Genomic DNA, 27,898 nt, shown 5'->3' with positions numbered 1-27,898 from the left:
CAAGTGAAACAAATCCAGAGTGAATTCACTACATATTTATTTCTTAGTGTCCCTGTCTAGGACCTTAGAGCTATTTTCAAATTATACCAAAACACCTGCTGCTGCTCTTCTTCAAGAGGCCACTCGAGGTACGTCTTTGTGTTCATGATCTTCCGCAGCTTGCAGAACCTCTTGGGAATGGCTTTGCTCTGAATGGGCTCCAGGAGGATGAGAATCGCCGCGTCGTTGTTCTCATCAAAGAGGCGGAAATGCGAGAAGTCCAGCTCGTACTTGCACCACTCGCTCTGCACAAAGTGCTCGGACAGCACAAAGAGCGTTTTGCGACTCTTCTCAATGGAGTCGATGATGTTGTCCACGATCCACTTGCCCGGCACAAAGTCCCGCTTGTGCAGGCAGAGCCGGAAGGGAGGGCAGGCCTGCTCCAGCTCCTGCACCATGGTGTTCTCCACCCACTCGGAGTCGTTCTCGCTGTAGGAGACAAAAGCGTCGTAGCAGACGTCCTTTGGCGGGGCGCGCTTGGGCTTCCGCTTGGCTTGCAGCCACGCCCACGTCATCCGCAGGTACCACACCACGTGGTACTTGTAGCCGACGGCCACCAGCAGCAGGATGACCAGGAACACCAGGACGCAGATCAACGACACCACCAGGGACCTGTGGCACTCCATCAGGGAGAGGTGCACAGCGCCAACCTGAGCCCCTCTCACCGCCAGCGGAGAGTCACACACGTACCTGTCCGGCCACCCCACCAGCACCTGGGCTAGCCTGGCCTCGTGGTGGACAAAGGAGAGGAACTCACAGGAGCAGATGAAGTTGTTGTCACTGGCATCCAGCAGCTCCATTCTCCTGAAGGACTCAAACTCCTCCTTGGAGAAACTGTTCAGCTTGTTTCTTCTGACGGACAAGGACACTAAGTTTGGAATGGGTGCGGCACCTGGCAGTGTCTTCAGCTGGTTTCTTGTGAGGTACAGCTCCTTCAGAGATGGGAGCTGCAGTCCAAACTCCTTCAGGTTGTTTCCACTGACATCCAACACTTCTAGCGTTCGAGGAATGCAGCTTGTTACTTCAGGAATTTGAGTGCTGGACAAGTTTAAATATTTCAGGTGTTTTGGCCATTTACACTCATCTGGAATCTCACCAAAGTTATTTAGGCTAATGTCTAAAACAATTAGGTTTCCTAGGTGAGATAAACTTTTACTTGTCATTTCTAAGTCACTCAGTGAATTCTGACTTAAATTTAGAGTTTGAAGTGATGGCCAAGCACCCTGACAGGCTGAATGTTTTAAACTTAGGTCTCCAAGCAAATTTTCACTAAGGTCAAGATATATTAATGACTGAAGGTGTTGGGAAATTTTACATGGTACCAAAAAAACCTTGGTGTTTTGAACTGTGACTCTCGTAAAAAGAGATAGTAGATCTTCCACAGACTGAAGATCTGTAAACAAATAAAATTCTTCTATAGCTAAATTCTTTATTGTGAAAACTCTAAGTGTCTGTGATTTCTTTGCTTGAAATTCCATTTTCCACTGTCCAGTTCCCAAGAGTCTACAGTCTACCAGCTCCAGCTCCACTAATTTTGGCATGTCTTCTAAAATGCTGACAATCTCAGGCACAGTAGCATCTGTTAGTAAAGTCTGTCTAAAAGAAATTTTCTTTGCAAAAGATGAAGACATGACTCTCAATACTTGCATTTCTGCAACACTACTGAATGCCATTCTTCTCACTTCCAGCCAAGCGACAGAGTGCACAAGGTCCCTAACAATTTCTGAGAATGTATTAATACTTCTTATATTTATGATCATGTGATTTATCTCCTTAATTGATTTCAAACTTCCCTGCTCATACTGACTGAGATTGCTACCATCAATCCACAGCTTGTGCAGAAACTCAATGCCCTCAAAGTTCCCTTGCCTTATCACGCTGAACTGTGGGTTGCCCAGGTGGAGAGAGCTCAGGTTCCTCAGCCTGGAAAAGGGGGAGCTCTGCCCCAGGTCTCTGTAGGAATTGCCTTGAAGATAGAGGCGCTGGAGTGAAAAAAGGTGCCCAAACCACACAGGGGACAAGTGAGCCAAGCTGTTATTTGATAAGTCCAAGAGCTCCAGTTTTTCCAGGGACTGAAAGGAGTCCTCATCTATGGAGCTGATTTCATTGGACTGCAGCAGCAGGGTTTTCAGGTTCACAGCCTGCTGCAGGTCCTGGGATTGGATGTGCTTTATCCTGTTGTGAGCCAGGTTTAACCCTGTGATTTTGGCCGTGACCCCAGGGGGAATGAATTCCAAGCCCATGGAGGAGCAATTGCAAAGCTGACTGGCATCGCATGAAGGACAGGCCTGCTTCAGTGCTTGTTGCTCGGAGATGCTTGCAGCCAGGACCATGTACGTGGCCAACACTTGCCAGGTGTGTGCAGTCATTATATTGCCTAAAATATGAAACACAGTCAGAGCAAATATAAGATGCATAGCTTGTCTTGGAGAAGCTGCATTTTGGATAAATCTAAAATATAAGTTTTACTGTTCTGTCTTGTTGAAGGCACTGTTAAAATATTTGGTTTTAACACAGTTCAGAGTTGAAACAGATTCGTTTACTACTCTGATCCTCCTCCTGTTTAGTAAGTAGCCTTCATACTTCAATCTCACCTCATGTCTTTTTCTTCTGAATCTGTGAATATTATTTTGTTTATCCATTTTTTTACCACAGGTAGTCTCCTGTATGTGTTTTAAATCCTGGTTGCATCATGAAGAGTCAGCATCTTACAGTAGATAGTAGCATTCAGGTTTGATACTTACTTCAAGCATATGTCTAATCTCTATTCTGACAATAGGAAGAAAAGAAATGCATTTGTTTCAGTCCAATTTTCATCTTATATGCCTTTTCCTACTCTGATTGTAAATGTCCAGTGAGCAGGGAAATAAACACTTGCCTGTATGACTCTTATGTGACCATCAGTCTGATACTTGCTAATGAAATTTAAGCCTGTAAAACTGACCATTGCTGCCTACTGTCTCAGCTCTTCCTTTTTACTGCCACATCCTTCTCCTCTGCCAATGCCTTTTGCTGTTTTGGGAACCTGTGGCAGAGAGAAGATCAGGCCAAGCCAAAAGGAAGAACCAGGGGCCCAGATCCCATCAGCTGACTGGACTAGACAGCTTCTTCCAGCCCCACTGCCTGTTTCTGGTCTTCTGGACTGAAATGATTCAAGGGAAGCCACACAGATGAGGATCCTGTGTGACTCTACCTTCCTCTCACAGTTTTCATAATGATGATTTGGCATAGCTGTTTTTTTTTCTTTACAGAACTTCCTGCACTATACAGCTTGTCTTTACTCCCAACGGGATGCCTTTAGCTCCTCTATCCTCCTGAGGAGCTGAAAAAATAATTTTTGAAGCCTAATAGAGGTCTTTTCCCTTTAAAACCTTTACTGCATACTGAAATATAACCTTTCGTGACAAGGATCAAAGAGCATTTTTAAAATGTCTTTTTCCCCAGCCTGCCACAAAACCCAACTACCTCAGTAGGTAGGGTTGAGGGTGGAAAGAGTGAACAATCCCCAAAGAGGCCATTAAATGAGTTCACAAAATCATTGTGGGCTCTCTATCAAGTTAATCAGGTTAGATTGGCTCCTTAAGAACTGCTTTCTCCCTCAGTCATCCCACTGAGATTCTGTGCAGAAGATCTACTCTGAATTAATAATCTGATTTGTTTTACAGTAGCTGACCCACATATACAAGTCAATACAGAGAAGTCCCACCCTTCCAGCTGCATTATTTTTAGCTGTAACTGCTTAAGATTATCCAAAAGCAGTAAAATTGACTGAGATGGCTTGGGCATATAGGGAGGGGAAGAAAATTTATGGATAATTTTTTCATTCATTCCATCTCTTCCCACCTGCAGGACTATAAACATTTTGACCCCTTGTGTTACTTTCCTTTTATCTCTGTCTGGCTCTAATGTAGAACTTTGGATCTTGAAGGACAAAGTTCTCTTCCCTGTCTTTAGATGCCCACAGCTGAACTGGTCATCCACCATGTCCTCCAAAGTGGTGGAGGATAATATAGTGTGTCCTGGATACTCAGATTAAGATGTGATGACTCCAAGAGAAATTATCTAATTGCCTTAAAATGGGGTATCACAGTTTAGATACCTAGATATTTGGTCCCATGCCAATGCCAAACAAAAAATTGTTGTCTGTAATTAGACTCATCTGCTGTCCAGATGAGGCTCTTTTGCAGGGCTTTTTGGTCTCCCAAGAGTAACTGGAATAATGCAGGGTGTAGGCTAAAGGAGTACATCTAGGAGTAGCGTGAGTTTTACTAGCAACAGATTTAGGTGGTATTTTTACAGTTGTCATCAAATACTTACTTTTAGAAAATGAAGCAACCAGGCAACCTGATCAGTCCAAAGCTGTCTATAGGCAGGTTATTTATAGGTGGAAAATTGGCAGCACACAAGGGAACCGGGCAGGTACCCCACAGGAAATACCAGCAGAGCCTAATGGCTCTCCACCTTACCAGCCTGAAACCATCCAGGTACTGCAGGACTTAACTGCATTTGGTGACTCAGGATGCTGACTTCCCAAGTTTTTTGCTTATCTGTAATCTGAACACACACCCAGAGGAATCCCACTCCCACCCTCATTCACTTTCAACCATTCTCATCCCCTTCTGATTCCTGCCTAATGATTCTGCTTGAGACCCTGATTTACGAGGTCATTTCAGGCCTCTGCACAGCCCCATACAGCCCCAGTCCATGATATCATTGCCCTATGAAAAAATCACTTCTCCCTGCTGTGCTGGGAATTAAAAAGCCAAAATGAAATGCAACTAAAAATACATAAACTTACACAGATGCCCTTATACCATAAGGTGCTGTGATAAACCAGGCATTCAAAATTTCTTTCTGAGTTTCTGAGTTATGGAAAAAGGGTCCAAGCCATCAGACATGCTCAAGCTTATTTTCCCTGGCCCACATGAGTAGAAGTATTTGAGGAAATACACACGTATTCTTAAACAAAACCATGACTGATAACAAAATGAGGTTCTATAAACACTCACAAATGGGGAAGGTTAATGTAAGACCTAAAATAAAGCACCAATGGCGTGCAAATTGATTCTAGCTTGGGGAGCACTACCCAGCTACATGGGGGCAGGTAAATTTGAGCAGTGCTATGGAGCCTGCAGAGGGAAAGCCGCTGGTTGGTGAAGAGGCCAAACCACAAGCAGACTGGGGAAGGCTGCTGCTCTCCACCTGGCAGTGTGTGGGTTATGCATGTCCCAGTTCCCAGCCCCCAGCACTGCCCTCACAGCACGTAAGCACAGCGACACATCCACACACACACGGCCATGCCTCTGCTTGCTTCCAACACAGAAGGTGTGCAGCAGGTCACAGTTAGGTGAGGAGGCACCTGATGTCCCGAGGTCATTGTTCAGTGAGCTCTTTCCTGGTCAAATTCCTGAAACCAAGGCACCCCACCTACACTCCCAGCCTTCCCTGGGCAGTTGGTATCCACACCCAGGGGAGACAGCACACAAATAGGACAAATAGGACAAGGCAACCTCCCACGAGGAAACTGTGCAGAAATGGCACAGTCTGACCCAATTTGTCTCTTCCTCATTTGCTGCTTTCCTCTCTCCCATTTCCCAGAGGACACTGGTCTCATCAGCATGTCACACCTCTCAGGAGAACCATCCCTGCCAGATGCCTGGGATTGCACCTTCCTGCTCTACTTTTGCTGGCAGCCAGAAATCCCTTCCCACCCCACACTTCTGCTCAGCAGCCCTGAGCACCCTGCATCCCCCTTGCAGAGGAGGATTGGTGGCAGAGATTAGGTTGCCTCTTCCAGGGCTCCCTGTTTGCTTCTTGCTGTTTGCTTCTTGCTCTGGCATTGCAGCTCTACCGTCTTTCCCTGCATGTCCAGCCTTCACCTACCTGAAAACTCACCTGTGTGCTGAAAAGATTCCCAGAGATGCCACCTGCAGCTCCAGTGCCTGCAAGCCAGTTAACCTGTGTTGTGTTTTGTCTCTCTCTTGCTGATCATTCTTTGCCCAGCTTCCTCTCACGCTGCTGTTCCGTTTCCACTTCACCTCTCAACCTTGACAATATAAGCAGGGGAATTCCCACCTGGGTGATCTGATTGGCATAACAGCAGTTACATTATCAGTCCTTTTAAATGTGCCAACACACAAAAGTCTGGGTCTATGGTAAGAGTGCACTGTATGAAAACTAAGGCTTCTTCCACATCTCTCTTTGACCCTCTCTTTGTAATGACTGGCAAGATTTATTTCCCTTCTTACCTCTAGGCACACATTTCTCCTAATTTATATTATCAGGGCTCAGTATTTGCTCTTGGATGATTCACTCATCAACTACCTGGAGTTCAGCCTTGATTAAGCCATGAGCTATATTTCTCCAAGAGAGTTAACAGAAAGATTGCTTCCTAGCAGACTTGGTAGCCCTGGAGATAACATTGAACAGGAAAACAGAACTGAAAGTGGTGTTTGCAGGCTGCACCTACAGAAATTATCTCGTGTAGGCACACGTACACACAGGAGTGTGAATAGATACACATTTATAAAAGCACATACACACACATATATACGTGAAGATGTATAAATATAGCAACAGAAAATATACACAAATTTTGCTATTTTTTTTAATACTTAGTCAGCCCATACACCAAGGCTTTAGTATTTCACCACAAAACAATTGCATGTCTAAAATTTAATCAATATCTAGATTTCCTGTACTTAAACTCCAGCAAAACAAGCAATGGGGAACATGAAAATGAATTGAGTTAGAGAAACCACACCTAACTTAATCCCCTCAGAGACAATTTCATGTTCCCATAAGAAATTCTAAAACACAGGAAATCCAAGCACTCAGTGTGGGACTGACTACCTTAATGTAAACATCTGTATCCACCTGCTTGTCTAGACTCCCTTTGTAATCAGTGGAGAGCAATATGGTAATTCTAGGAGATACCTCACACTGAAGTAGAGAGGTGAACTGCCTCTTATCCCTGTGATTTTCTTCACTGACTACAAAGAAAGCTAAGTACAACTGTCAGACTTGCATGGCCCAGTGATTACATAAATATGCTCTGCAAAGTAGAAGAGCAAAATTTAAAACTGAGCCAGTCTGCAACACCATCTAGCCCACACATTAGAAACACAGTCTGACATCCAAAAATAGAAGGCTTCGGCTATTTCCGCGAGTAGGTAGAAAGGAAAGTGGTGATGATCATGAAGAGAAAAACAAGCATTCCCAGGAAGAAATGGACACAGGGAATTATTGATTGAAGCCCATGGTGTTTAATTTCATTTGAAAATTACAATGGCATTGATAGAAACCAGATGGGGAGAGTGGTAACAGGAGTAAAACATACAGAAATACCCTGCACTCTGCAAAATGGACTTAGAAAAGTATATGGAGTCCAACATGGTTTCCAAATATCATGGACTTTTGGAATATTGGCCGGGACTTTTAAAGACCAGAGCATCACATCACTGGAAAGCCTGAAAAGGGCCTTTGCCAGTTGGTAAAATGACAATTATCTCTATATAAAACAAAGCCAATTGCAGTTAGAAAGAAAAATAAGAAAGAAAGGAATTTTAGCAGCAAGAAATAGCAATATACTGCCTTTTGTGGAAATATGTTGAAATGGGCATTGCTGACTTTTATGACTTCAAGGCTCCTTTCAAGTTTTCCCAAAACACCTGCTGCTGCTGTTCACCGGCAGGCCACTCAAGGTACGTCTTTGTGTTCATGATCTTCCGCAGCTTGCAGAACCTCTTGGGAATGGCTTTGCTCTGAATGGGCTCCAGGAGGATGAGAATCGCCGCGTCGTTGTTCTCATCAAAGAGGCGGAAATGCGAGAAGTCCAGCTCGTACTTGCACCACTCGCTCTGCACAAAGTGCTCGGACAGCACAAAGAGCGTTTTGCGACTCTTCTCAATGGAGTCGATGATGTTGTCCACGATCCACTTGCCCGGCACAAAGTCCCTCTTGTGCAGGCAGAGCCGGAAGGGAGGGCAGGCCTGCTCCAGCTCCTGCACCATGGTGTTCTCCACCCACTCGGAGTCGTTCTCGCTGTAGGAGACAAAAGCGTCGTAGCAGACGTCCTTTGGCGGGGCGCGCTTGGGCTTCCGCTTGGCTTGCAGCCACGCCCACGTCATCCGCAGGTACCACACCACGTGGTACTTGTAGCCAACGGCCACCAGCAACAGGATGACCAGGAACACCAGGACGCAGATCAACGACACCACCAGGGACCTGTGGCACTCCATCAGGGAGAGGTGCACAGCGCCAACCTGAGCCCCTCTCACCGCCAGCGGAGAGTCACACACGTACCTGTCCGGCCACCCCACCAGCACCTGGGCTAGCCTGGCCTCGTGGTGGACAAAGGAGAGGAACTCACAGGAGCAGATGAAGTTGTTGTCACTGGCATCCAGCAGCTCCATTCTCCTGAAGGACTCAAACTCCTCCTTGGAGAAACTGTTCAGCTTGTTTCTTCTGACGGACAAGGACACTAAGTTTGGAATGGGTGCGGCACCTGGCAGCGTCTTCAGCTGGTTTCTTGTGAGGTACAGCTCCTTCAGCAATGGGAGCTGCAGTCCAAACTCCTTCAGGTTGTTTCCACTGACATCCAACACTTCTAGCGTTCGAGGAATGCAGCTTGTTACTTCAGGAATCTGAGTGCTGGACAAGTTTAAATATTTCAGGTGTTCTGGCCATTTACACTCATCTGGAATCTCACCAAAATTGTTTAGGCTAATGTCAAGATTATTCAATTTGGGTAGATGAGATATAGACTTTACAGTCAGTTCCAGAGATTTTAGAGAGTTCTGACTTAAATTTAAAGTTTGCAATGAAGGCCAAGAACGTTCACAGATTGTCTCCTCTAAACGCTTATTTACCAGCAAATTATCATGAAAGTCCAGATACAGAAGTGATGAAAAATTTCTTGCAAGGTTGCATGGTACCATGAAAACATTAGAGCTTGTGATGGTGAGTCTTTTTAGTTTGTTTATTTGTGACTCCATGCCTCCCAGGTCAATAAACAAATGAAATTTCTGAATTACTAACTTTGTTATCGTTATGGTTTCAATAAAACTTTGCCCACTCTTTTCAATTTCTTTAGTGTTCCATATTCCCGTCCCCTCAAGCACGCAATTGATTGCCTGAAACTCTTTTAAAGAGGTGATTTCCTTCAGTGACACTATTTTTGGGCTGATACTTCGATCTGTGAATAAAGCTTCTTTGAATGTAAGTTTTTGTATCCTAAAAGGACGTGTAGAATTCTGCACCAAGCTTTTTCTATCAACCGGTAATTTGATTTCTGCCACTTCCAGCCAAGCGACAGAGTGCACAAGGTCCCTAACAATTTCTGAGAATATATTACTATTTCTTAGGTTTATGATCATGTGATTTATCTCCTTAATTGATTTCAAACTTCCCTGCTCATACTGACTGAGATTGCTACCATCAATCCACAGCTTGTGCAGAAACTCAATGCCCTCAAAGTTCCCTTGCCTTATCACGCTGAACTGTGGGTTGCCCAGGTGGAGAGAGCTCAGGTTCCTCAGCCTGGAAAAGGGGGAGCTCTGCCCCAGGTCTCTGTAGGAATTGCCTTGAAGATAGAGGCGCTGGAGTGAAAAAAGGTGCCCAAACCACACAGGGGACAAGTGAGCCAAGCTGTTATTTGATAAGTCCAAGAGCTCCAGTTTTTCCAGGGACTGAAAGGAGTCCTCATCTATGGAGCTGATTTCATTGGACTGCAGCAGCAGGGTTTTCAGGTTCACAGCCTGCTGCAGGTCCTGGGATTGGATGTGCTTTATCCTGTTGTGAGCCAGGTTTAACCCCGTGATTTTGGCCGTGACCCCAGGGGGAATGAATTCCAAGCCCATGGAGGAGCAATTGCAAAGCTGACTGGCATCGCATGAAGGACAGGCCTGCTTCAGTGCTTGTTGCTCGGAGATGCTTGCAGCCAGGACCATGTACATGGCCAACACTTGCCAGGTGTTTGTAGTTCTTGATTTGTGTTTTGCTTGGATGGACATTTTGCTTTAGGAAACAGAAAAAATAGATGGTAGGGTCAAATTTTAATTTCAAACAGCAGCTGAAAACTCTTGAAATCCTGCACCACTTTTTTAGCAATCTCAGATTAATTTTTTTTTAAATGTTATCCTGTGATGTGAATCTTCCTCTCCTACTTGACCTTCTCAGCCCTGCAACCACGGTGTGTTTCTTATCCCTGGAGTACAGCCATATCACCTGTCAAGAGCTATAAAGGACCATTCTTAGTATCCTGCTTTTCTATAGGCACATTGGCTATGGCTCTCACCTCTTTCATCTCTCACATTATGCTTCCTCTCAGCAAAGAAGCTACAGCTGGATGTTTCAGTTCCAAATAGGGGAAGATGGTTAGATCATCAATGATCTGAATGAGGGGATCAAGTGCACAGTCAGTTTGCAGACAACACCAAGTTGGGTGGGAGTGTTGATCTGCTGTAGGGTAAGGAGGCTCTACAGAGGGATCTGGATTGGATGGATCCATGGCCTGAGGCCAGTTGGATGAGACTCAACAGAATGAAGTACCATGTGCTGCACTTAGGTCACAACAACTCCAGCAGCACTAACTGCTGTGGTCAGAGTGGCTAGAAAGCTGCCCAGCAGACAAGGATCTGGAGGCACTGGTCAACAGGCAGCTGAATATCCAGTATATGTCCAGGTGGCCAAGAAGGCCAATGGCATCCTGGCCTGAATCAGAAATAGTGTGACTAACTGGACCAGGGCAGTGATTGCCTCCATGTACTCGGCACTGGTGAAGTAACACCTCAAATCCTGTGTTCAGTTCTGGTCCTCTCACTTCAAGAAGGACATTGAGGTACTGGAGCCTGTGCAGAGCAGAGCAATGGAGCTGGGGAAGAGTCTAGACTGTAAGTCTTAAGAGAACCAGCTGTGGGAGCTATAGTTGTTTAGCCTGGAGAAAATGGAGGCTCAGAGGGGACTTTATCATTCTCTACAACTGCCTGAAATGAGTCTGTAGTCAGTGGGAGTCAGTGTAGTGAGTGGGGTCAGTCTCTCCTCCCAGGTAACAAGCAATAGGAAAAGAGGAAACAGCTTCAAGTTGCACCACGGGAAGTTTAGACTGCATATTAGGGAAAAAAAAATCACAAAAAGGCCAGTCAAGGACTAGTGCAGACTGCCCAGGGAAGTGGTGGAGTCACCATCCCTGGAGGTAATTAAAAGACATGAAGACATGGTGCTTAGGGACATAGTTTAGTGGTAGGCTTGGCAGTATTTGGTTAATGGTTTGACTCAATGGTCTTAAGGGCCTTTTTAAACCAAAATGATTCTGTGATTCCATGATTACAAATGCTCACAGCCTGTGCAGCATCAGCCTGCCCATTCTGTATGGTTACATGGCAGGCAGAAGCCCAAACAGAGCCTGCTCTCCCTCTCAGCCCTTCCAGTGGGCTGAGGTTTCCAACAGCACAAACTTTCCCGGAAGGGATCTGGGGGTCCCCTGCATGGAGTCTCACCAGCCTCAGGGCTTCTAAAAGCAGAGCTCTTGCCACACCCTTTTGCACACTGTGTAAGCAATTCACATTCTTTACTGGAAAGGCAGAACAACCTGATATGAAATGAAGGCTATCAGACTTTTCTGTAAAACAACACCCGTAATAGATGTGATATAGATGTTACTGTCACCCTATAAACAGTGGATGTAATTAGAACAATACTGATTTTAATGTAAAGAAGGGCTGTGTTTCCTGCCACAGGTGCCAAAGAACACCAAGTTTGAACCGCAAACAGTTCCAGTACTGCAGATGAACACTAGTCATAAACACTGAATAAGTTAAGTACTTACCTTGTGTACTGCATGCTGTGTTTCAGTCTCCTTGTGTGCTGGTCAAGGCATCTGAATGGTCACTTCATACCTGCAAGCACAACAAAAGCTGGAAATTTTTGGCAGGTCTGATGAGGTGATAGTCCCGAAGTGAGAAAATATTTCAGCCTCAAAATATTGTTCTCTTCAAACAAAACTTCATGTTCCCAGTTTCCCAGTGTCCTTTAACTAGGCAGCCAGTGAATCATAACAGTTTGCGTCTCTTCTCTCTAGTGGTGGCTCCCCTGAGGAAACCATGGCTTCTGAAGAGTCCAGGATTGTCCAGCACGTATGGCTCACCCTTCAAACTCACTTTCAACCAATTCTACCATTGCTGCTGATTGGGGACACAAAAAATGAGAAGAGATTGGAAAGATAAAATTTAGTGTCAGTCTCTTCTTTTTGTCAGTCAACTCCCATTGCTGGAAAGGCTGATGCAACCATTTTGCGCAAGTCACTCTTTCACAATCACTTCCTCCACTATTAAGTGCAGAAGTAGTTTCCCAGGCAGACTGCATTCATCTCCCTGTATCTCTACTTTCGATACTTTTTGTCTGGTAGGCACTGGGGGTTGTTCACTGTGCTGAGAAACAGAACATCTCAGCTCAACCAACTTATGGAAGTCTGTAAAATATTATCAATATATAGAGTGATGCATGTATTATATTAAGTGTTGGAGTCAAATTGTTTAGTTAAGGACAGTACTGTAGAAACACTCAGCATCCTTTAATTTCCTAGGACACTACAGTCATATGTTGTCAACAGAAAATGAATAACAGGAATGATATTCTCTCTGAAGCACAACACACAGTCTGAAGCAAAGTATCTCTCTGTAAACATCAAAGGCAATTTTGAGAGAGGAGGTTTGATGGCATTCATTTTAACCTGACTGAAGTAATACATGGTTGGTCAAATAGACAAGCATGCTGTTTGCATAAAGGGGCAGGGAGTCGTCCTACCAGCTCTGAAAGGCAAGTCCTTTAAATTCAAACACTAACATTCCTATTGCAGTTACCATTTCTTTTCTGTGTTCAGAAATTGTCACCTTTTGCTGCCCTCTTGCACCAAGAAATACCAGAAGTACCTGCCTGGGAGCAGACAGATGGACTGATTCCTGCCACTTGTCAGAGGGCCCACAGCAGCGTCTGTGTGATCAAGGGTGGCAAAGCCCACAGAGAGCCCAAATGCACCTCATAGCAACCTTCAGTCCCACTGCACTGACATAAGCATTGCACATTAGGTTAAGAGAAAAAGAAATTGGAAGATTGAGATACCCTTGTATTTTCTGACTACTACAGAGGATAGCCGATAAGCATAACATTGTAAAATAGAGGCAAAGCTGTGGGGCAGAGAGGAGAAGGGAAATAGTCTTTTAGTGAAAGGATGTCATCAACTTCCCCAAAGCCACCTCTTCCCTTTAGCAGCTGAAATGGTTCTTGCTCTTCAATAGAGAAGACTTCAGTTTTCAAAATATTAACTCTGGGTTCAATGAGACATGTTAGTGTATATTTTTGTCTTCAAAACTGCATCTCTCTTATACAGTAAAAAAAATTAGTTAATTTGAGAAGAGTTTTGGAGAAGAAGAGCATGTACATGATTCAGTGTGAAATGGGCACTCTCTTCTACCTGTTACAGCTTCATCACCACGCATTTGTGGAGAATTGAGGTACATACCAGCTGTTTTTTCAGAAGAAGCCACTTTTTCCTAACATCCAGGCTCAGCCACCTCTCATCACAGATGGATCTACACTGGGCCAGGCTTCTGGTTTCTCTCAGAAAAAGAAGTCACTGGTGTGACTATGCCACAGGTCACAAACCAAGCAGTCCATTTCAGCAAGCTGCTTAAAATGCCAAGAAACATCAGGGCTATTGTCAGGCGATTTATCACATTATCCAGACTCAGGAAGGTTTGAGGATGTGCAAAAATGCTCTCCACAAGCTGCTCCACACACACAGACAAGGTACCAGCCACCTGCCTCCCAGATCATTAGCTTTCAAATTGAGGTGCAGCATGGCTCAAAACTTCTTTTGAAATCAAAGACTCTAAAGAAGGAGAAAGCTGCTGTCTTTTAAGATGAGAATACTCTTCAACTGCTTTTCCTCCAGAGTAACTGCATGTTTAGCATTGAACAAAGATGCACCTTTTAGGTGCTTTCTCTCCCCTTCCAAGTTTAAGCTATAATTAACCTTCCTCTTTAATACTGTTTAAAACAAGTCACATGCCTCCATCTACGCTACGTTTTCCTAAGAGAAGCACATGGTTCTGCAACAAAGCTGTGCCTTTGTAACTGCAGATGTTCCAAGCAGAGACACTGCATGAGCCTCTACCAGCAGTAGATGGGGATAAGATAGAGAAGTGGTAATTATGTTTGAAGCTTTCTTGCTTTAAATATTCCCATTTACCCAACAGCAGCACAAGCAGTTCCCAAACTGGGCATGATGCACTCTTTAAGCACTTCCCGTTCCCAGTCTCACACGGAAGGATCCTGCATTCTCCCGCCCCGCCCTCTTCCTCTCTTTCCTCCTCTATGTCAGTGTCTGCTCTGAGAGCTGCCCGTTGCTTTTCTGCTGAGAAAGGACAAGTGAGCAGTGCAGAAGGGACATAACCCAGGTCCCAGATCCCTGCCTCAAAGAAAAAGCAGAAGCAGTAGAAAAGGGAGGGAGGAATGAAACTATTGACCAGCCTGTGATGCAAGATGAAAGCACACTTTCCAAATCTTTGTAAACAGCACAGAACTGTTTCCTCATACTTACCACTGGAAACCAGGATGTGTCAGGATGTCAGCTTGGCTGCAGCAGTGTCAGGCAGGCTGAACCTGGGATGCTCTTACCCTAAGTGTCCCCAGAAAACGATGGCAAGGAAAAGCCAAAAGTCAAATCTGTCCTTGCAGTCTTTGGAGCAGGAGGCATAATACTCACGTAATTGAAAGCAGAATGGCTTGGCATCCTTTCATGGTCCTGGGAATAGATTCTTTGCGTGCACTGCTGGTGCCTGTGCTTTAATCTGTCTTGCAGAACTTCAGATATTCATCTTCAAACTACAACAAAAAGGTCCACGATAACAAAAAGTAAACCATTTTAATTTTGCTGTGTTCTGTATCAGGCCCACCCTGCCAGCTGCTCAATCCTCTGGTTAGATCTTCGGACCGGAAGTTTAAATGCAAGGGACCCAATTACTTTTGTTTTTCTTCTGGGCAATCCTGCAGTTGTAGCAGAGCATGTTAATGATATAACTGGTTTGTCATTCAGCAGCCAGCCTACAGCACTGCCTCTGCCAAGGAAGCAGAGTTGTGGATTTATTTTTGTCATATCCTTCCTGAAAGCTTTCAGTCAGAAAAACACAACATTGATTTTCTACCTTAACTGAGGAGCATCTTGCAGGGAAGTTTGCATGCTAAGACACTTAAAACTTATCTTAATGATATGGAAAGTTTCATTTTTCTAGAGTAGTTGTAACAGCGTGACTCGACAAGAGAAAACATGTAATCTCTGCCAATATATTTCTGGTGAGTTCTTGACTCCCAAGGAAACTGCTTCAAGAGGAAACAGCCCACATGCAAGGCAAAGCTGGACAACACAGTTCCTTTCTTACCTTGCCCTTTAGGTACAGTGAAAAAACTTGTTTCTTACAGGAATATTAGGATATACAGTAAATGTATCTTTTCCAGTAATACAGTGGGAAAAAATGCAAGTTTTGACACCCTATTCTGAAGACCACTGTGACAAACACACAAAATCCTGTTATCAGCACACAGATTTGTTACTCCGAGATGAGAACTCTGAGACAACTCACATGGTACTGGGAGCTCAGAGTTCAACCCAAATGTGCTTGGGCAGGTAGGCTCCCAGCTTGCTGCTGCTGGGGATCCATCCCCTAAAAACAGACATAATCTGGAAATCATATTTTCTGCAATTTTCATAATGTTGATTGGTACAACATTATCAACGTACAAAGCTGGTTCTTAAATTTTTTTAGAGGTCTTCAGGAAATACTTCTGTGTAGCTTTCTCAAGTACCACTCACACAGTGTTTTGAACTAACTTTTTTCTTTGCTCTACATCTATCTCACTGTTTTGTGTTGTTCAGTTTGCTTTGCTGTATCCTAGGCTGTTTGACCTAGAGGTCATCTAATATGGGCTGTCCAGAATGATGTTTGGACACCTAAGCCATATTTCCAGTTTTTAAAAGAAGAGGCGCCATTCCTGTTTCCAAACAAAGATTTTGCAGGATTTTGGACAGAGCCATTTATGGCTATGGGCTCCTAGCACAAGCTGCAATACCAGGGGGGCAGGGTTGGGACCAGAGAGGAATGGGATCTCTTATGCTCACTGTTTGGACAGCTTCTGCTTCATTTCATCTCACCAGGAGAGAAAATACCCTGTCACAGCCCAGCAGGTGCAAGTCATCACTGGCAGGCTGTTGTGAGGAAGTTGGGGTTTAACATCCTGGCACCGGAATTTCCCATAAGGAGGAAAAAAGCTTTGCTCAGCTCCAAGCAAAGCTCCTTCAAGAGAGGCTGGGCAAAGGGACATGCACGTTGGTGCATTCCAGTGTGGGAAGGTCCAGCAAACCTAGTCTTGCCTCATTCAGAGGAATGCATGGGCATATTTTGTGCTTATGCCTAACTAGTGCTAATGGGCTGAAAAAAGTGTTTTCTTTTTCCTGTTTTGTTTTGGGGATTTTGTTTCTTTCGTGTTTTTTTTTAATGGAAAGGAAACATTCCTGGGAATGGGACCAAGTCATTGCAGAACCAGTTAGAGTTTGTTTCCTGTATGGAGGTGGAAAGCACTTTGCTGGGATGCAGAGATACATATTTAACTGCTTGTTATACAATAGAAAAAAAAATGTGTTTAACAGTTGGGCAAGAATCTGAGCAGGAAATGAAGCAGATCATTATCATGTACTATAAAAATATCAAGATTTTTGTATTTGTTCCAAAAAAGATAATGCCAGGATGTATTTTGCACAGGTAGTTCAGGCTTTGCATTCAGCTTCTGACTCCCCCTGTATCTGATGCCATGAAATATTTTAGACATGACAGTGGGTTTCAGAGAGAGAAAACTAGGCAACTCCAAATCTTTTTTTCTCAGCTATTCAAGACTTCAGAAGTTCTTTCTTCAGTGCATCTACTTTTCTGGATTTATAGCCTATCAGTATGCCACATTTCTTAAAAATACAAAAATATCTCAGGTACTACTTCCTAGGGTTTTTTTCACTCACTGGAAAAACATGTTTTGTGAGTCTCTTGCAGGGATTGTTTCTATTGCCTTCTTTTGCAATTGTATAATTTTTAAACAAACTTTTTAGAAGCTTGACTTCAACCGAGTTGTAAACATGCATGAAAACATAATTTTTACTGAAAATGAAAGGCATGATCATAAAAAGATGTCAGTAAGTATTTTAAATGTGTGTGTGGTTTCTGATAGGGCCACCAGACCATCTTCAAATAATAAGCTAGCTCCAATATTGGACCATTCTCTGACTTTCTGAATTTGAACATGATTGAAAACAGACTGTCCAAGCTGATTTTCAAGCACACACTTAGCTATTTTAATCATTCCTTCTAAATTATCCTCAGATTGCTTTTCTTGCTCTTCTGTAAGTTTTCTTGACTGTAACAGTACCAGCTTAGTAATGACAGATTCAGAAAAAACCATGTAACTTGTGCCTGTGCTGCCAGATGCCTTTTTGTCTCTATTACAGTATCTATAGAAAGAAACACACGCCATACCAGATTATCAACCTCAAAACCAAGGCGCTTTCTACTGCTCTGAAATACCTATATTTACAAACTTTGAGCTGAATGTCTCTCTAACATCCCGAGTAAGTTACATGGATGTGCCAGGAGGAGCATGGCAGTGCTGTAGCAATGAAAATGAGGGCTGTAGCAATGCCAAAAAGACTTGTGTATTTCTCAGTAAGTATGGAAAGCATGGTAACTCATGCTTTCAAGTAAATTTCTCTGCATTTCACAGCTTTTGGACAGAAGGGTTGTCAAAGGAAGAAGAATCAGAGAAAATATAGGTAAAAAATCAGCAAGTAACAACCAAATTCCATCTCCATAGCTGAAACTACATAGCTCCACAGCTACATCTCCATAGCTCTGAACTGCAGGACCAGAATAAGCTGGTTGAGAGATAGCCATAAGGTAATAGAATTTTTCTACCTTACATCTGCTTTACCATAGGAAAGAACATCAAATTAGATGCACTCTCCTACCTTGTATCAATTCTGATTACAGTCCTTCAACACTTAACTCACCATGAAGTTTGCACCTGTGGGCACAAGAAGATCTTTGTTTCTTTAGGTCCTATTATCCCATGTCTGCCCAACAGACTGGCCACCTGGTTTGTTTTCAGCTTGCAACTTACACTAGTGTCAGCATAAATATTCTTTTCTATTTATAGAAATTATGTTACATTTACACTTCTTTCATGTGCTATTTTTATGACATCATTTAAAATTAATTTCCTGAATGTTCCATGATTAATAGTGTCAACAAATTTCTCTAAATTCTGTTCTTTGGAGTACTTTATTTTTCTGGGGTTCATTCCTTGAACTCTTTGTTCCCAGCTCACATCTGGGACTGAAAGGCCAGGCAGAATATAACTGAGATGTACAACCCTCTGTTGAGAGGCATCTTTCTTGGTGATCTCTCTGGTGCCTCCATGTTTGCCTCTGACAGTGTCCTCCCTGATATTTGCAAGGCCTTCCAGCTGAACAGAATTTTTCAAGAGTCACTAACAAAAATGCAATAAGTAATGGGAAAAGGGATGGATAAAGTAAAGGTTGGCTGGACTCTTCTCCCCTGCTGTTCAGTGGTCTAAATTTTTCTGTAAAAAAAGTATTTCTCATACTTCTCATGATGAAGCACAGCCTGTGAATGAGTTTGGCTTGTTCCCTGTTTCTGCAGGTGGAAAAATCCTGCCTCCTGGCTGGGCAGCCTTTCCTTTTCAGGGGGAACTCAGCAAGGAGCTGGCAAGCTGGTTTGCTGGACAAGAAATCTGTGAGCTCATAACTTCTCACAGAGTAACAGGACAACATTGATACCAGAAACTCAGTCAGGGTGAGTCAGGTCTGCAACTGGATTAAGGGAGAAGGGAACGTTTCCATCCGTTTTGGCTCCTAATGTCGAAACAGTCTGCCATCTGTGAAAGGAGCTGCTTTGTGCTCCCCTCTGCTTTTTACTCCTTGCAGGAAGGCCCCAAATAAATGCCCCATCCCCCAGGAATGCCACCAATCATAAAATAATCCCTCTCCAATTGCTCTCCCTAGCTCTGCTGGCACAATGACGACTGCACACTCTGCCAGAGTTAACAAGCAGGCACATTAATCCCCCCTCTTGCTAGAGAGTCTTTCCAGACCTGCCTCAGCTTTCTGTCAGTTGCTGTGCACGGAGGCAGGTTTGTTCCAGGATGATTCCTTGCAGGCATATTTGCAGGAGAATGCCAAGTGTGCACCTAATCTGAAACGACTGAAGCCCTTGGAGGCATGGGACCAGCTGTGCCGTGTGGCTGGCTCTTTCATTTGCAATTTTTCATTTGTGTGGTTTACTTTGGCTGCTCGTCTTTGGTAAACATTGTACAACACTGAAACCAGGAAATACCCAAAATAAATAAAGAAATGGACGATGATTAATAGACCTTGCTTTGTCTTTCCAAGGATCTGCCTTGCTCAGGCCAAATTCTTGCCATCCAAAGAGGAGTAAAACTGCCCTGGGAGCCTATAAGGAGTGAAGGACACCTCTAGCAGGGAAGGAAGGGATGGGGAAGTTGCTGCTCTTGTGCAGCCACACTAGGGCTGGCTCAGCAAGCCTTGGAAATCACATGCAGAACAAGAGCCTCACCCAGTTGCCTTGGAGGCATGGGGCAGTGGGAAGCTCACCGTGGTGCCTCAGAACTGGTTTGTCCTAAAAAGCTTGCACTTCCCATTCCACAGTTCAGCCAGGGGTTTTCCTTCCCCTCCAACCTTTGCTTTTCCTATGACTTCTGGTGTGCAAGAAAACAACTTTGTAGATAAAGCCACACCTTTAGCAGTGCAGGTACTCTGCAATCAGATGAACTCTTAATGCATTTTAAAGGGAAATCAGACTGAATGTACTGAGGCACTGCAGTGCTGCCTGTCCGGGAGCAGGGCATGCTTGTTCCCTCTCTTCCAGGGTGGAAAGTCAAAAGGGCAACAAGATCCTCTACTTCCCTGTCCCCACCAGTGGAGAAGCAGCTGAGAGTTGGGTCCCAACAACAGCATACATCCAATCTACCCTATACATTTGCAGGTAGCAGGACAAGACTGCTCCTGCAACAGAAGGACTGGCTTTGCCTGACTCTGGGAAGCTGTAACCTTCTGTTCAAGAGGCCTATGGCAGGAGGAAATCACCAAGACAAGTTGTCACCACTGCTCCTTTTCCTGCAAAAAAAAAGCAGGACAATAAGAAAACTCAGGGAAGATAAACCATGACTGCTCCAGTTCCATAGCAGAGAGAGAGAATTTTTTTAATGTGCTTCGTAAACCTCTGTAAATGCTACTAGAGCTGGGACACAGAACAAAAGGAGGTGCTTCTTCTGGACAAACTTTGTGAAGGAGCCAACTGATTAGGAACTGGATTAAGCCTTGCAAAAAATGTGGGCAAAGAAGATATGAGTGAGCACTTAACCACAGGATACTTTCAGAGATGGATGACATTGTCAGAGCACCAGCTGTGCTGAGACATCCTGAGCATACTCAGAAGCAGACACAGAAATCCATAGGAATTATCGTATCCAAACTCCAGGGTGTCCAGGTAGCACTGTCAGCTGAATATGGGACATCCAAGAACTAAATGCTAAATGCTTTTGTGTCTAAAGAGGCAGCAGGATCTCAAATTTTCACCAAGTCTCTCTCTTGCTTGTGGTAGGACTGTTTTCTAATTCTTAAAGCTCTACACAAATGTCACTAACTGTGACTTGCTGATTCTTCTACAACCTAAGCCTGCCCACCAAAAGAGAGCTGACATTCTTTCCTTCTCTTTTTGTTTCAGGAGATACATAAAGTCTAATGGGAAAGATGAAAATCAAGGAAAAAAATCCCTGCTACAGGGTTTTTGCATAATTTTTTGAGGTGACATTGACATTCAGCTTCATATATAGAGCTTCTAGAAACTCAACTCCAGGCTGTTTTGATGGGGAATGCAGGGGAAGGGTACCATTACCAGATCCAGAGATTTCTCTAGTGTGCTTATATTTCCATCCCCACTGCCAAAATTACACTTTTCAATCAAGCTAAGTAAAAGGTTAGACTTTTTAAAAACAACCATTCATGTAACACACAAACCAGGGAAACAAAAGAGAAGCCTATGTCCTGGGAAGGCAAGTTTCAGTAAGGTAAAAGGGGCCAAGAGTCCTGGCACACACAGCAACATTCTCCTTCTCTGGCACAGGGTTTGGCTCTCAGAGCAGAGCAGCAAGGCACCAGAGAGAGACAGACTGTAAAGCAGTGTGCAGTGTTTGTAGAAAGCAGAAGCAGCTGTTGTGCAGACCAACTAATCAAAGGCAGCATCTTGCACAAGGGCAGGCATTAGCTCAACTGTAACTCCACACAGGGTGGAGTCCAAAAGGTTTATTCCAGCTTGTGACAAATGGCCTCCTCTGCCATCAGAATAAATTGTACAACTGGAAAACAGTTTGCAGAATAAACTGTACAGCTGAGGCTAGTTTTTGGAGCTTGCAGCAGCTGGCACACAGCATTTCCACCTGCTGCTAGGCAGTGCTGCAGTTCCCATGGGTTCAGTCATCTTACTCATCATACACACAACCTGTCTGAGAGACTGTGCCTGCTTGTGCAAATCTGTGTTGGGCATGCCATGTCTGTCTTCTGCCTGTATTTTTCTAGGAATTAATACAGATACTCGTGAATAAGCAGACTGATATAAACAGCAGTAGATGCTGACATACTCAGACACTTAAGGAGACCTGGGAGGCTCCAGAAACTTCCTACTCCTTCCTCTCAGGAAATGCTTCCTTACCAGGCTCTCTCTCAGATCCCAGACTTGCAGACTTCTCTTAATACCTGCAGCATGTTTGAGGCAACACTGGATCCACAGTAATAGTAATAAAAATAATAATAAAAAACCCCCAACCAGAGCAGTCATTAGGCATTTTTCACTGCAGGAGTACAGGGGGGAATTTGAAATTGGCAAGTTCAGTCCCATTACTGTAAGGATACATTCAGTCTGTCATCCATTGGAACACATGGGTGTGTATGCCTGGCAAGTGCTTTAAAGTTGTTGTTTTGATCTTTGCTAAGATAAAACTGTAATATTTTGTAGGCATTTGAGAACGTTAGTTATTGAACTAGTTAAAAACCACTTTACCACTTGGAATTGATGCCATCTGTTTCCTATTTTTATTCATAGAAATCAATACTTAGTTTTTTGAGGACTTCTCTTACAAACTCTCTATATCAAATATGAGTGATGGCCTGCCCAAGACAGCTGAAATTCTGCTTGACAGGTTCACTGATGGGGCTGTTCAATTGATATATGACTATTCAGACAAGAGGAAGCAAGGAGAAGGACAGAACAAAGGCCATGTCTTTTCACTCATCCCTCAGATCAGATCATCAGAAAGAAAAACACTTGGTTAGATTTCAGGTTTCTCTATTATATGAAATGGCCCATGAAGTTCTTGCAACCAAAATCAAACCTGCAGCTTACTGAGCATCAGTCATGTCAGCCATTCTGGAAGATGCATCCAGGCTTACATTTTACTAAGGAAACGAATTAAAAAAAAAATTCATACTCACTTAAGGATCGTGAAGCATTTGTATAAGTCATTACTTGGTCCTCAACTAACTGTAATTTATCAGTACTTAAACAGAATTGTTATTAAAAACCTTTCAAGTAAATAGAAAGATTACTTTCTTAAAACAAATCCAAATAAACCCTCCACCACACATATGCAGTTCATCTATAAAAGGCACAAAGCTATCTCTCCTTAATGCTATTTTGAATTGAGGGCAATCACCAGTTGCACATTGCTGTAGGATATCAAACTGGGTCATGAAGTTCAGCTACTACAAGAGAAACTCATAATCTTGCCTGCAAACTTCACTCAGAAGGCAGAAGTACTTACAGACAGGAAGGTGTGTCACTGTGAGCTTAGCAGGCTGTCCACCCCTGGGCATTTCCATCAGGTCTTTGTGTCCCAGGTTTCTGCTTACCATCAGGAGTATCCCACCCTGCAAGCCACAGATGTCTCAGGCCAGGCCAAGCCAAGCTGTGATGTTCCAGACTGCAATCAAAAGCAAAAGTAAACTCTGCAAGCTGGGAGAGGGGGACCAGCTGCACTTGGTGTGATGTGTGAGAGGTGAAAGTGATAGCAAAGTGTCAGGAGAAAATTGCTCAGCAACATCTGTGCTCACCAGAGGGCTGGTGTGGGAAAATTAGACAGCTGAACCTTGATTAGCAAAAATTAGATAACTGAACTTTGATTAAGCAAAAGACACCTATGGTCTGATTTCTAGCAGCCCTGGAGAGTGCAGTGCATGCCAAGGACATACAGATGGGAAAAACTGAAACTTGGTATGCTAAGTCATTTGGCAAATGCATGAACTGTACACAGTGCGACAAGGGAGAGCCTGAAATCAAACACAGTGAATGCCCCATGTCCTTAGCCAACAGGAGGAAGTGGAAGGTGCCTAACTGAAGGCTAATAACTAAAGGAGGAAGATAATCTGGGATTAAGCAGAGGCTTTTACCAACAGAAGTAGTGCTGGCATCTCCTCTGGTTAACAGCTTCTTGCTTGTCTGCAGAGGGACTGATCGACCTGCAGGCAGCTCTGGAAAGAGCTGTTCAATACGAAACTGCCACTGAGCTCCAGAAACCATTCACACCACAGACTGTGGCTTGTGTGGCTGAGAAGTGTGGGGGAAGTTGAGGAGGAGCAAGGGCTTCCCACTCTGCTTTGGAAACAGGGCAGCAATGAAGTCATTTTCCGTTCCCTCACAAGTGCCAAGCGCTCCGTCCAGGACGTACCTGTGCCATCGTGAGAGGGGCTGGAGGCAGAATGAGCCAGCCTGCCTGCAAGCAGCTGGAGGAACACTGCTGGATGCCTTTCATATCCCTTTCTCATATGAATGCAGCTGATAAGAGAGCAATAAGCTCCACTGTCTCACAGATCTGAGGAGAGTGGTGGGAATGGTACAGCATTTCCTGACATTTCTGCAAGCTTTCCTTATCATCTTCAACATCTGCATTGCACTGTTCAGCATTTCCTATACCACACTGCAAATCACCTTTCATCTAACAAGGCTGTGTTCAGTGAATGGAGTGAAATATTTTTCTCACTAAATCAGAACCAGCCAGGGTAGCAGGTTCTAGTAAGGCACTGTGCACTGCTGCAGCACCCCAGCATTGCATGAGAAGGAGGTTATTTCCAAATTTGAAATAGCCCTGCACTGTTACTGAATATTATTTCTAATACTGAAATAGCACCTGCTGATGCCCAGCTCAGGGAGGGCAGCACACCCTCCATGTTGTTGTCTCTGAGAGCTGGAGCAGGGTCCAGGCATAGGCTCCCTACACATCTGTGCTAACAAAGACATGTGAAAGCATTAGCTTCCTTCACAAACTGTACATGCAGTCAAAATCAAAACCAAATGGCTCCTAGCAAACGGAGCATTTTTCCAGAGTGGTTGGAGAGGAGGTCTAGCACAGCCTGTCAGCCCATGGGTACAGCAGTCATAACCCAGAGCATGGCAGGGACAGTCATGTGTAAAATCTGTTGCCTTCTCAAAATCCCTGCACAAGAGCTGAATTTACTGAAGAAGATGGGGCCTTTTGGTCACTCATGAGGGTGACGTTGTCCTTCCAAGAGACACGAACACTTGCACTCTGTTGCAAGCCAAGCCTGGCTGCTGGCAATTTAGCTGACAGTGACTAATCATGCTAGATGAGAAGCTAATCCACAACTCATTTGGCACTAGTTTGTACACTGGGCAGGTCCTGCATTCCAAGCCAGCATGGTCCCTGTGTGTGCATGGCAGCCTCCAAGCAATAAAATCTGCAGAGAGGTGCAGGGGCCCATGTGGAATCACCCAGACCTCCACCACCTCGAAACAAGGCTGCTAAAAACTCCAATAGCCCAGGGAGTAACGTCCACATACAACCAGGGGAAAAAACCTTCAGAGCAACCCCAGGGGTAGAAGAGGTCTGAGGGATTGTGCTGCTGTTGTTGCTGAAGAACTCAGTAGGAAATGAAGCAGAGCAGAAAAAGTGAGCTGTACAGTGTGTGGCCCACAGTTCCAAAGGAGGTGTTTTAGTCAAGCTGGCGCAGACAGATTTTGCAGAGAAACCCACTCGGGAGATGAAGGGAGGAACAGCAAGATTCAGTTAGCAGCAGGCCAGGAGTGCCTGTGTCCACACATTAGTAATGAGCTGCAGAGGTACGTGCAAGCCCTCAGGACCTCAGTTGCAAGACCACCTTGTAGGGCTGGGACAACAAATCCTCTCCCATGCTCTGTTCTTCCACAGTGTTCACCCACTGTCTTCCACTCCTCCACACCCTCAGCTTGCAAAGGAAGCACTGATGGGACTTGCCCAGCAAAGCCTCTTCCCGTGCAGGACTGGGCAACTGCCCCAAGCAGTACCAGGGACCTCCTTCTCCTGCTGGGACACCAACCTCTGCCAGAAAGGCAGGGTGAGTGTTGCATTGCATAGGGACAGAGTAGGGCCAGGCAGCACAGCAGTCTTGGGGAGACAGTGAGCCTTCACTCCACTCAAGTGTGTTGCAGAAGAGGATGTGATAAACTCTGCCCTGAGCCTTTTTCTCCATAGAAGCGGTCAGAGAGACTGAACAACAGGACGGGGCAATCAAAGGCAGAAGCTAAACACACCCATGGTGACAGGGAAGTGCCACTGTGCACATTTTCCAGTAACTGCTGAAAGCAAAGCAAGTATGTGAAAAGGGCAAAAACAGAAGGAGGTGACTCAGTGACTAAGAAAAATAAACAATGGGTGTTTCACAAGAATGAAAGGGAAGAAAACAAATGCCATAAAGCAACACCCAACCTACCACTATAAATAGCAGCCAGGAGCTCACCTGGTAAGACGGCTCTGCAGGAACCTGTGGTGCTGTGAAGGCCATGACTTCCCAGGAGTCACAAAGGCTTCTCCAGAGGCAGAAAGTTGGGTGGTGGAGCTGCAGGCACAGCCAGCTCTAGTGTAGGTGGTGGAAACCTCCCTTGCTTCCACCCCTTCCAGAAGATTAAGTTAACAGCTCTCCAATGAGCTCATCTGCCTCCCAGCAGTCAGATCTCTCACCTGCCCTCAGAGCCCTCAGGCTCATTCTGCCAGCGCTGGTCACGGCTCCTCCAAGCAGCTGGAACAGTCCTGCATGCCCAGGCCCAGCTGCAGGAGCTGTAGGACAGGTCTGCCAATCACCACTGTACCTGTGACAAACTCAGATGAGCAAACAACGACAGTGCTCCCCAGGTTGGCCTGCCTTGGGGACAGCCCTGTCCCTGCAGCTCAGAGCCCCGCAGGCAGCACTTGCAGCTCGGCTTTGCCCATCTGCTGCTCCCATGGAGCTCAAAGCAGGCTCCCATGCTAGAGTGCTGGCAGCTGTGCTGCTGGGCTCTCCAAATGCCTCCCTGCAGGAGCAAGCTCAGCCCTGTACCAGCCCCACCTGGCAGGGTCCCAGCAGAGCACTCCCCTCTCCTGCAGGGAAGCTACACTGGATGCTCCCCTTCCCTCAGTTCTACAGCGCAACGCTGTGAGGGGCCTGCTGCAGCCCAGCAAGGCTGGGCCAGGAAAACACCCTGCCACAGATTCTGGCTTTGTCCAGGTGCTGCCTCTCAGTACCAACAGACCCCAGGAAACGTGTCAGAAATATTCTCTGGTGCCATAATGGAAATACTGGCCCAACCAGGCAGGCTTGGCCAATATGGCCTGTGAAAATCAAGGACAGTGGTAATGTGGTATCCCTCCTTCTCAATATACATATAAGAAAGCACAAACCTGCTGGGGGCAGAAAGCAGGGGTGGCTGTCACTTCTTCTCAGTTTTTTGGGAAACCAGTGAATGCCCCGAGACCATGTAGTGCTTACATGGTGACAGAAGTCAATACTGAATGCCTGGAACTGCACCCATAGGTATTTCCCCCCACTCCATCATCAGCCCTAGTAGTGAACTGTGTGAGCTACTGCTCTTTTTTACTGGTATTTTTGGTATTCCCGTTCCAATTTTAAGCATTTCTTTGGTTAACTAAGAACAACTTTTGCTGAAGTCTCTTAAAACAGTTTCAGAGAGATCAATGAGGTTCCCAGTGCCGTTATAGGCACAAGGCAAGAAGTTAGAAATTACTTTGCTCACGACAATGAGATGTCCTTAGTGCAGCCTCTCCAGTTCACTCCAGCAGAACTATAATCACTTTGGTACCAAGCAGTTATTTTATTTCATCTTTCCCTGTACTGTAGGAGGAAAGATTTTTAACTGAGCCCAATCCCACTTGCATTCAAGTGGATTGCTAATTAAGCTACAGATGTCTCCTGATGGCAGCAATTATTTCTAGTAACCTTAATGAGATTGTTACATTCCTTAGTTATTGTTATGAAAAGTTATATGAAAAAACTATGCCTAATACTACACAGCTCCTGGGGGAATAACTTCTTGATCTGTTCTGGTTTGATTAGAGGGAATGATTCTTTCCTTTCTTAGCAATATTTCTCAAGCTCTTTGTGGCTCATTCCCCTTGTCTTTTGTTGGCACTTTTAACAAGTCTGATCGAATTTTTCACACAGGTCTTCTTTTCCAAACATTTCTATCCAGTTTTGCTCTCCCTGAATTCTCCAGTGCCTCTGCTTGGTTTATTGCATAATTTTTCCTCTCTTTTCCAGTGATTGACTCTGTTTAGAACATACACTTTACTTACAACAGGGACTCAGTGCCTATCAGGACTCCACAGGGTTTGAGGTTGTTGTTAGTTTGTTGCAGATACAAGAAATCCATGTCCTTACGCTGGAACTTGAGGAAAAGCCTCC

At 44.7% G+C, this 27,898-nt stretch overlaps 2 protein-coding genes across 4 annotated transcripts; both read right to left on the bottom strand.

The window, feature by feature from the left end:
- Positions 1-20: 20 nt before the first annotated feature.
- LOC129120506 (toll-like receptor 2 type-2) lies at positions 21-12,835 on the bottom strand. Its single transcript, XM_054633145.2, has 3 exons — positions 11,867-12,835; positions 5,935-6,085; positions 21-2,416 (listed from the first exon to the last, which is right to left on the bottom strand). Exon 3 carries the CDS (start codon positions 2,406-2,408, stop codon positions 57-59), a length of 2,352 nt encoding a protein of 783 aa, XP_054489120.2. The 5' UTR covers positions 2,409-2,416; positions 5,935-6,085; positions 11,867-12,835; the 3' UTR covers positions 21-56.
- LOC129120505 (toll-like receptor 2 type-1) lies at positions 7,289-23,095 on the bottom strand. Of its 3 annotated transcripts, XM_077177228.1 has the most exons (4): positions 22,993-23,095; positions 14,804-14,922; positions 11,867-11,936; positions 7,289-10,056 (listed from the first exon to the last, which is right to left on the bottom strand). In XM_077177228.1, the coding sequence occupies exons 3-4, from the start codon at positions 11,878-11,880 to the stop codon at positions 7,671-7,673; spliced, it is 2,400 nt and encodes a 799-aa protein (XP_077033343.1). In that variant the 5' UTR covers positions 11,881-11,936; positions 14,804-14,922; positions 22,993-23,095; the 3' UTR covers positions 7,289-7,670. The 3 variants fall into 3 exon arrangements, with proteins under 3 accessions (XP_077033343.1, XP_054489119.2, XP_077033344.1); XM_054633144.2 differs by lacking the exons at positions 14,804-14,922; positions 22,993-23,095 and adding an exon at positions 14,639-14,796; XM_077177229.1 differs by lacking the exons at positions 14,804-14,922; positions 22,993-23,095 and adding an exon at positions 13,559-14,587.
- Between the last annotated feature and the right edge of the window lie 4,803 nt (positions 23,096-27,898).

The sequence above is a fragment of the Agelaius phoeniceus genome, chromosome 4 (genome assembly GCF_051311805.1).
Source record: "Agelaius phoeniceus isolate bAgePho1 chromosome 4, bAgePho1.hap1, whole genome shotgun sequence".
NCBI lineage: Eukaryota > Metazoa > Chordata > Aves > Passeriformes > Icteridae > Agelaius > Agelaius phoeniceus.
Note: the sequence above shows the minus strand (reverse complement) of the source record. Positions and strands in the feature narration are given on the sequence as shown.

Coding starts and splice junctions, on each gene's coding strand:
- LOC129120506 (XM_054633145.2), bottom strand. CDS start 2,408: ATGACTGCACACACCTGGCAAGTGTTGGCCACGTACATGGTCCTGGCT.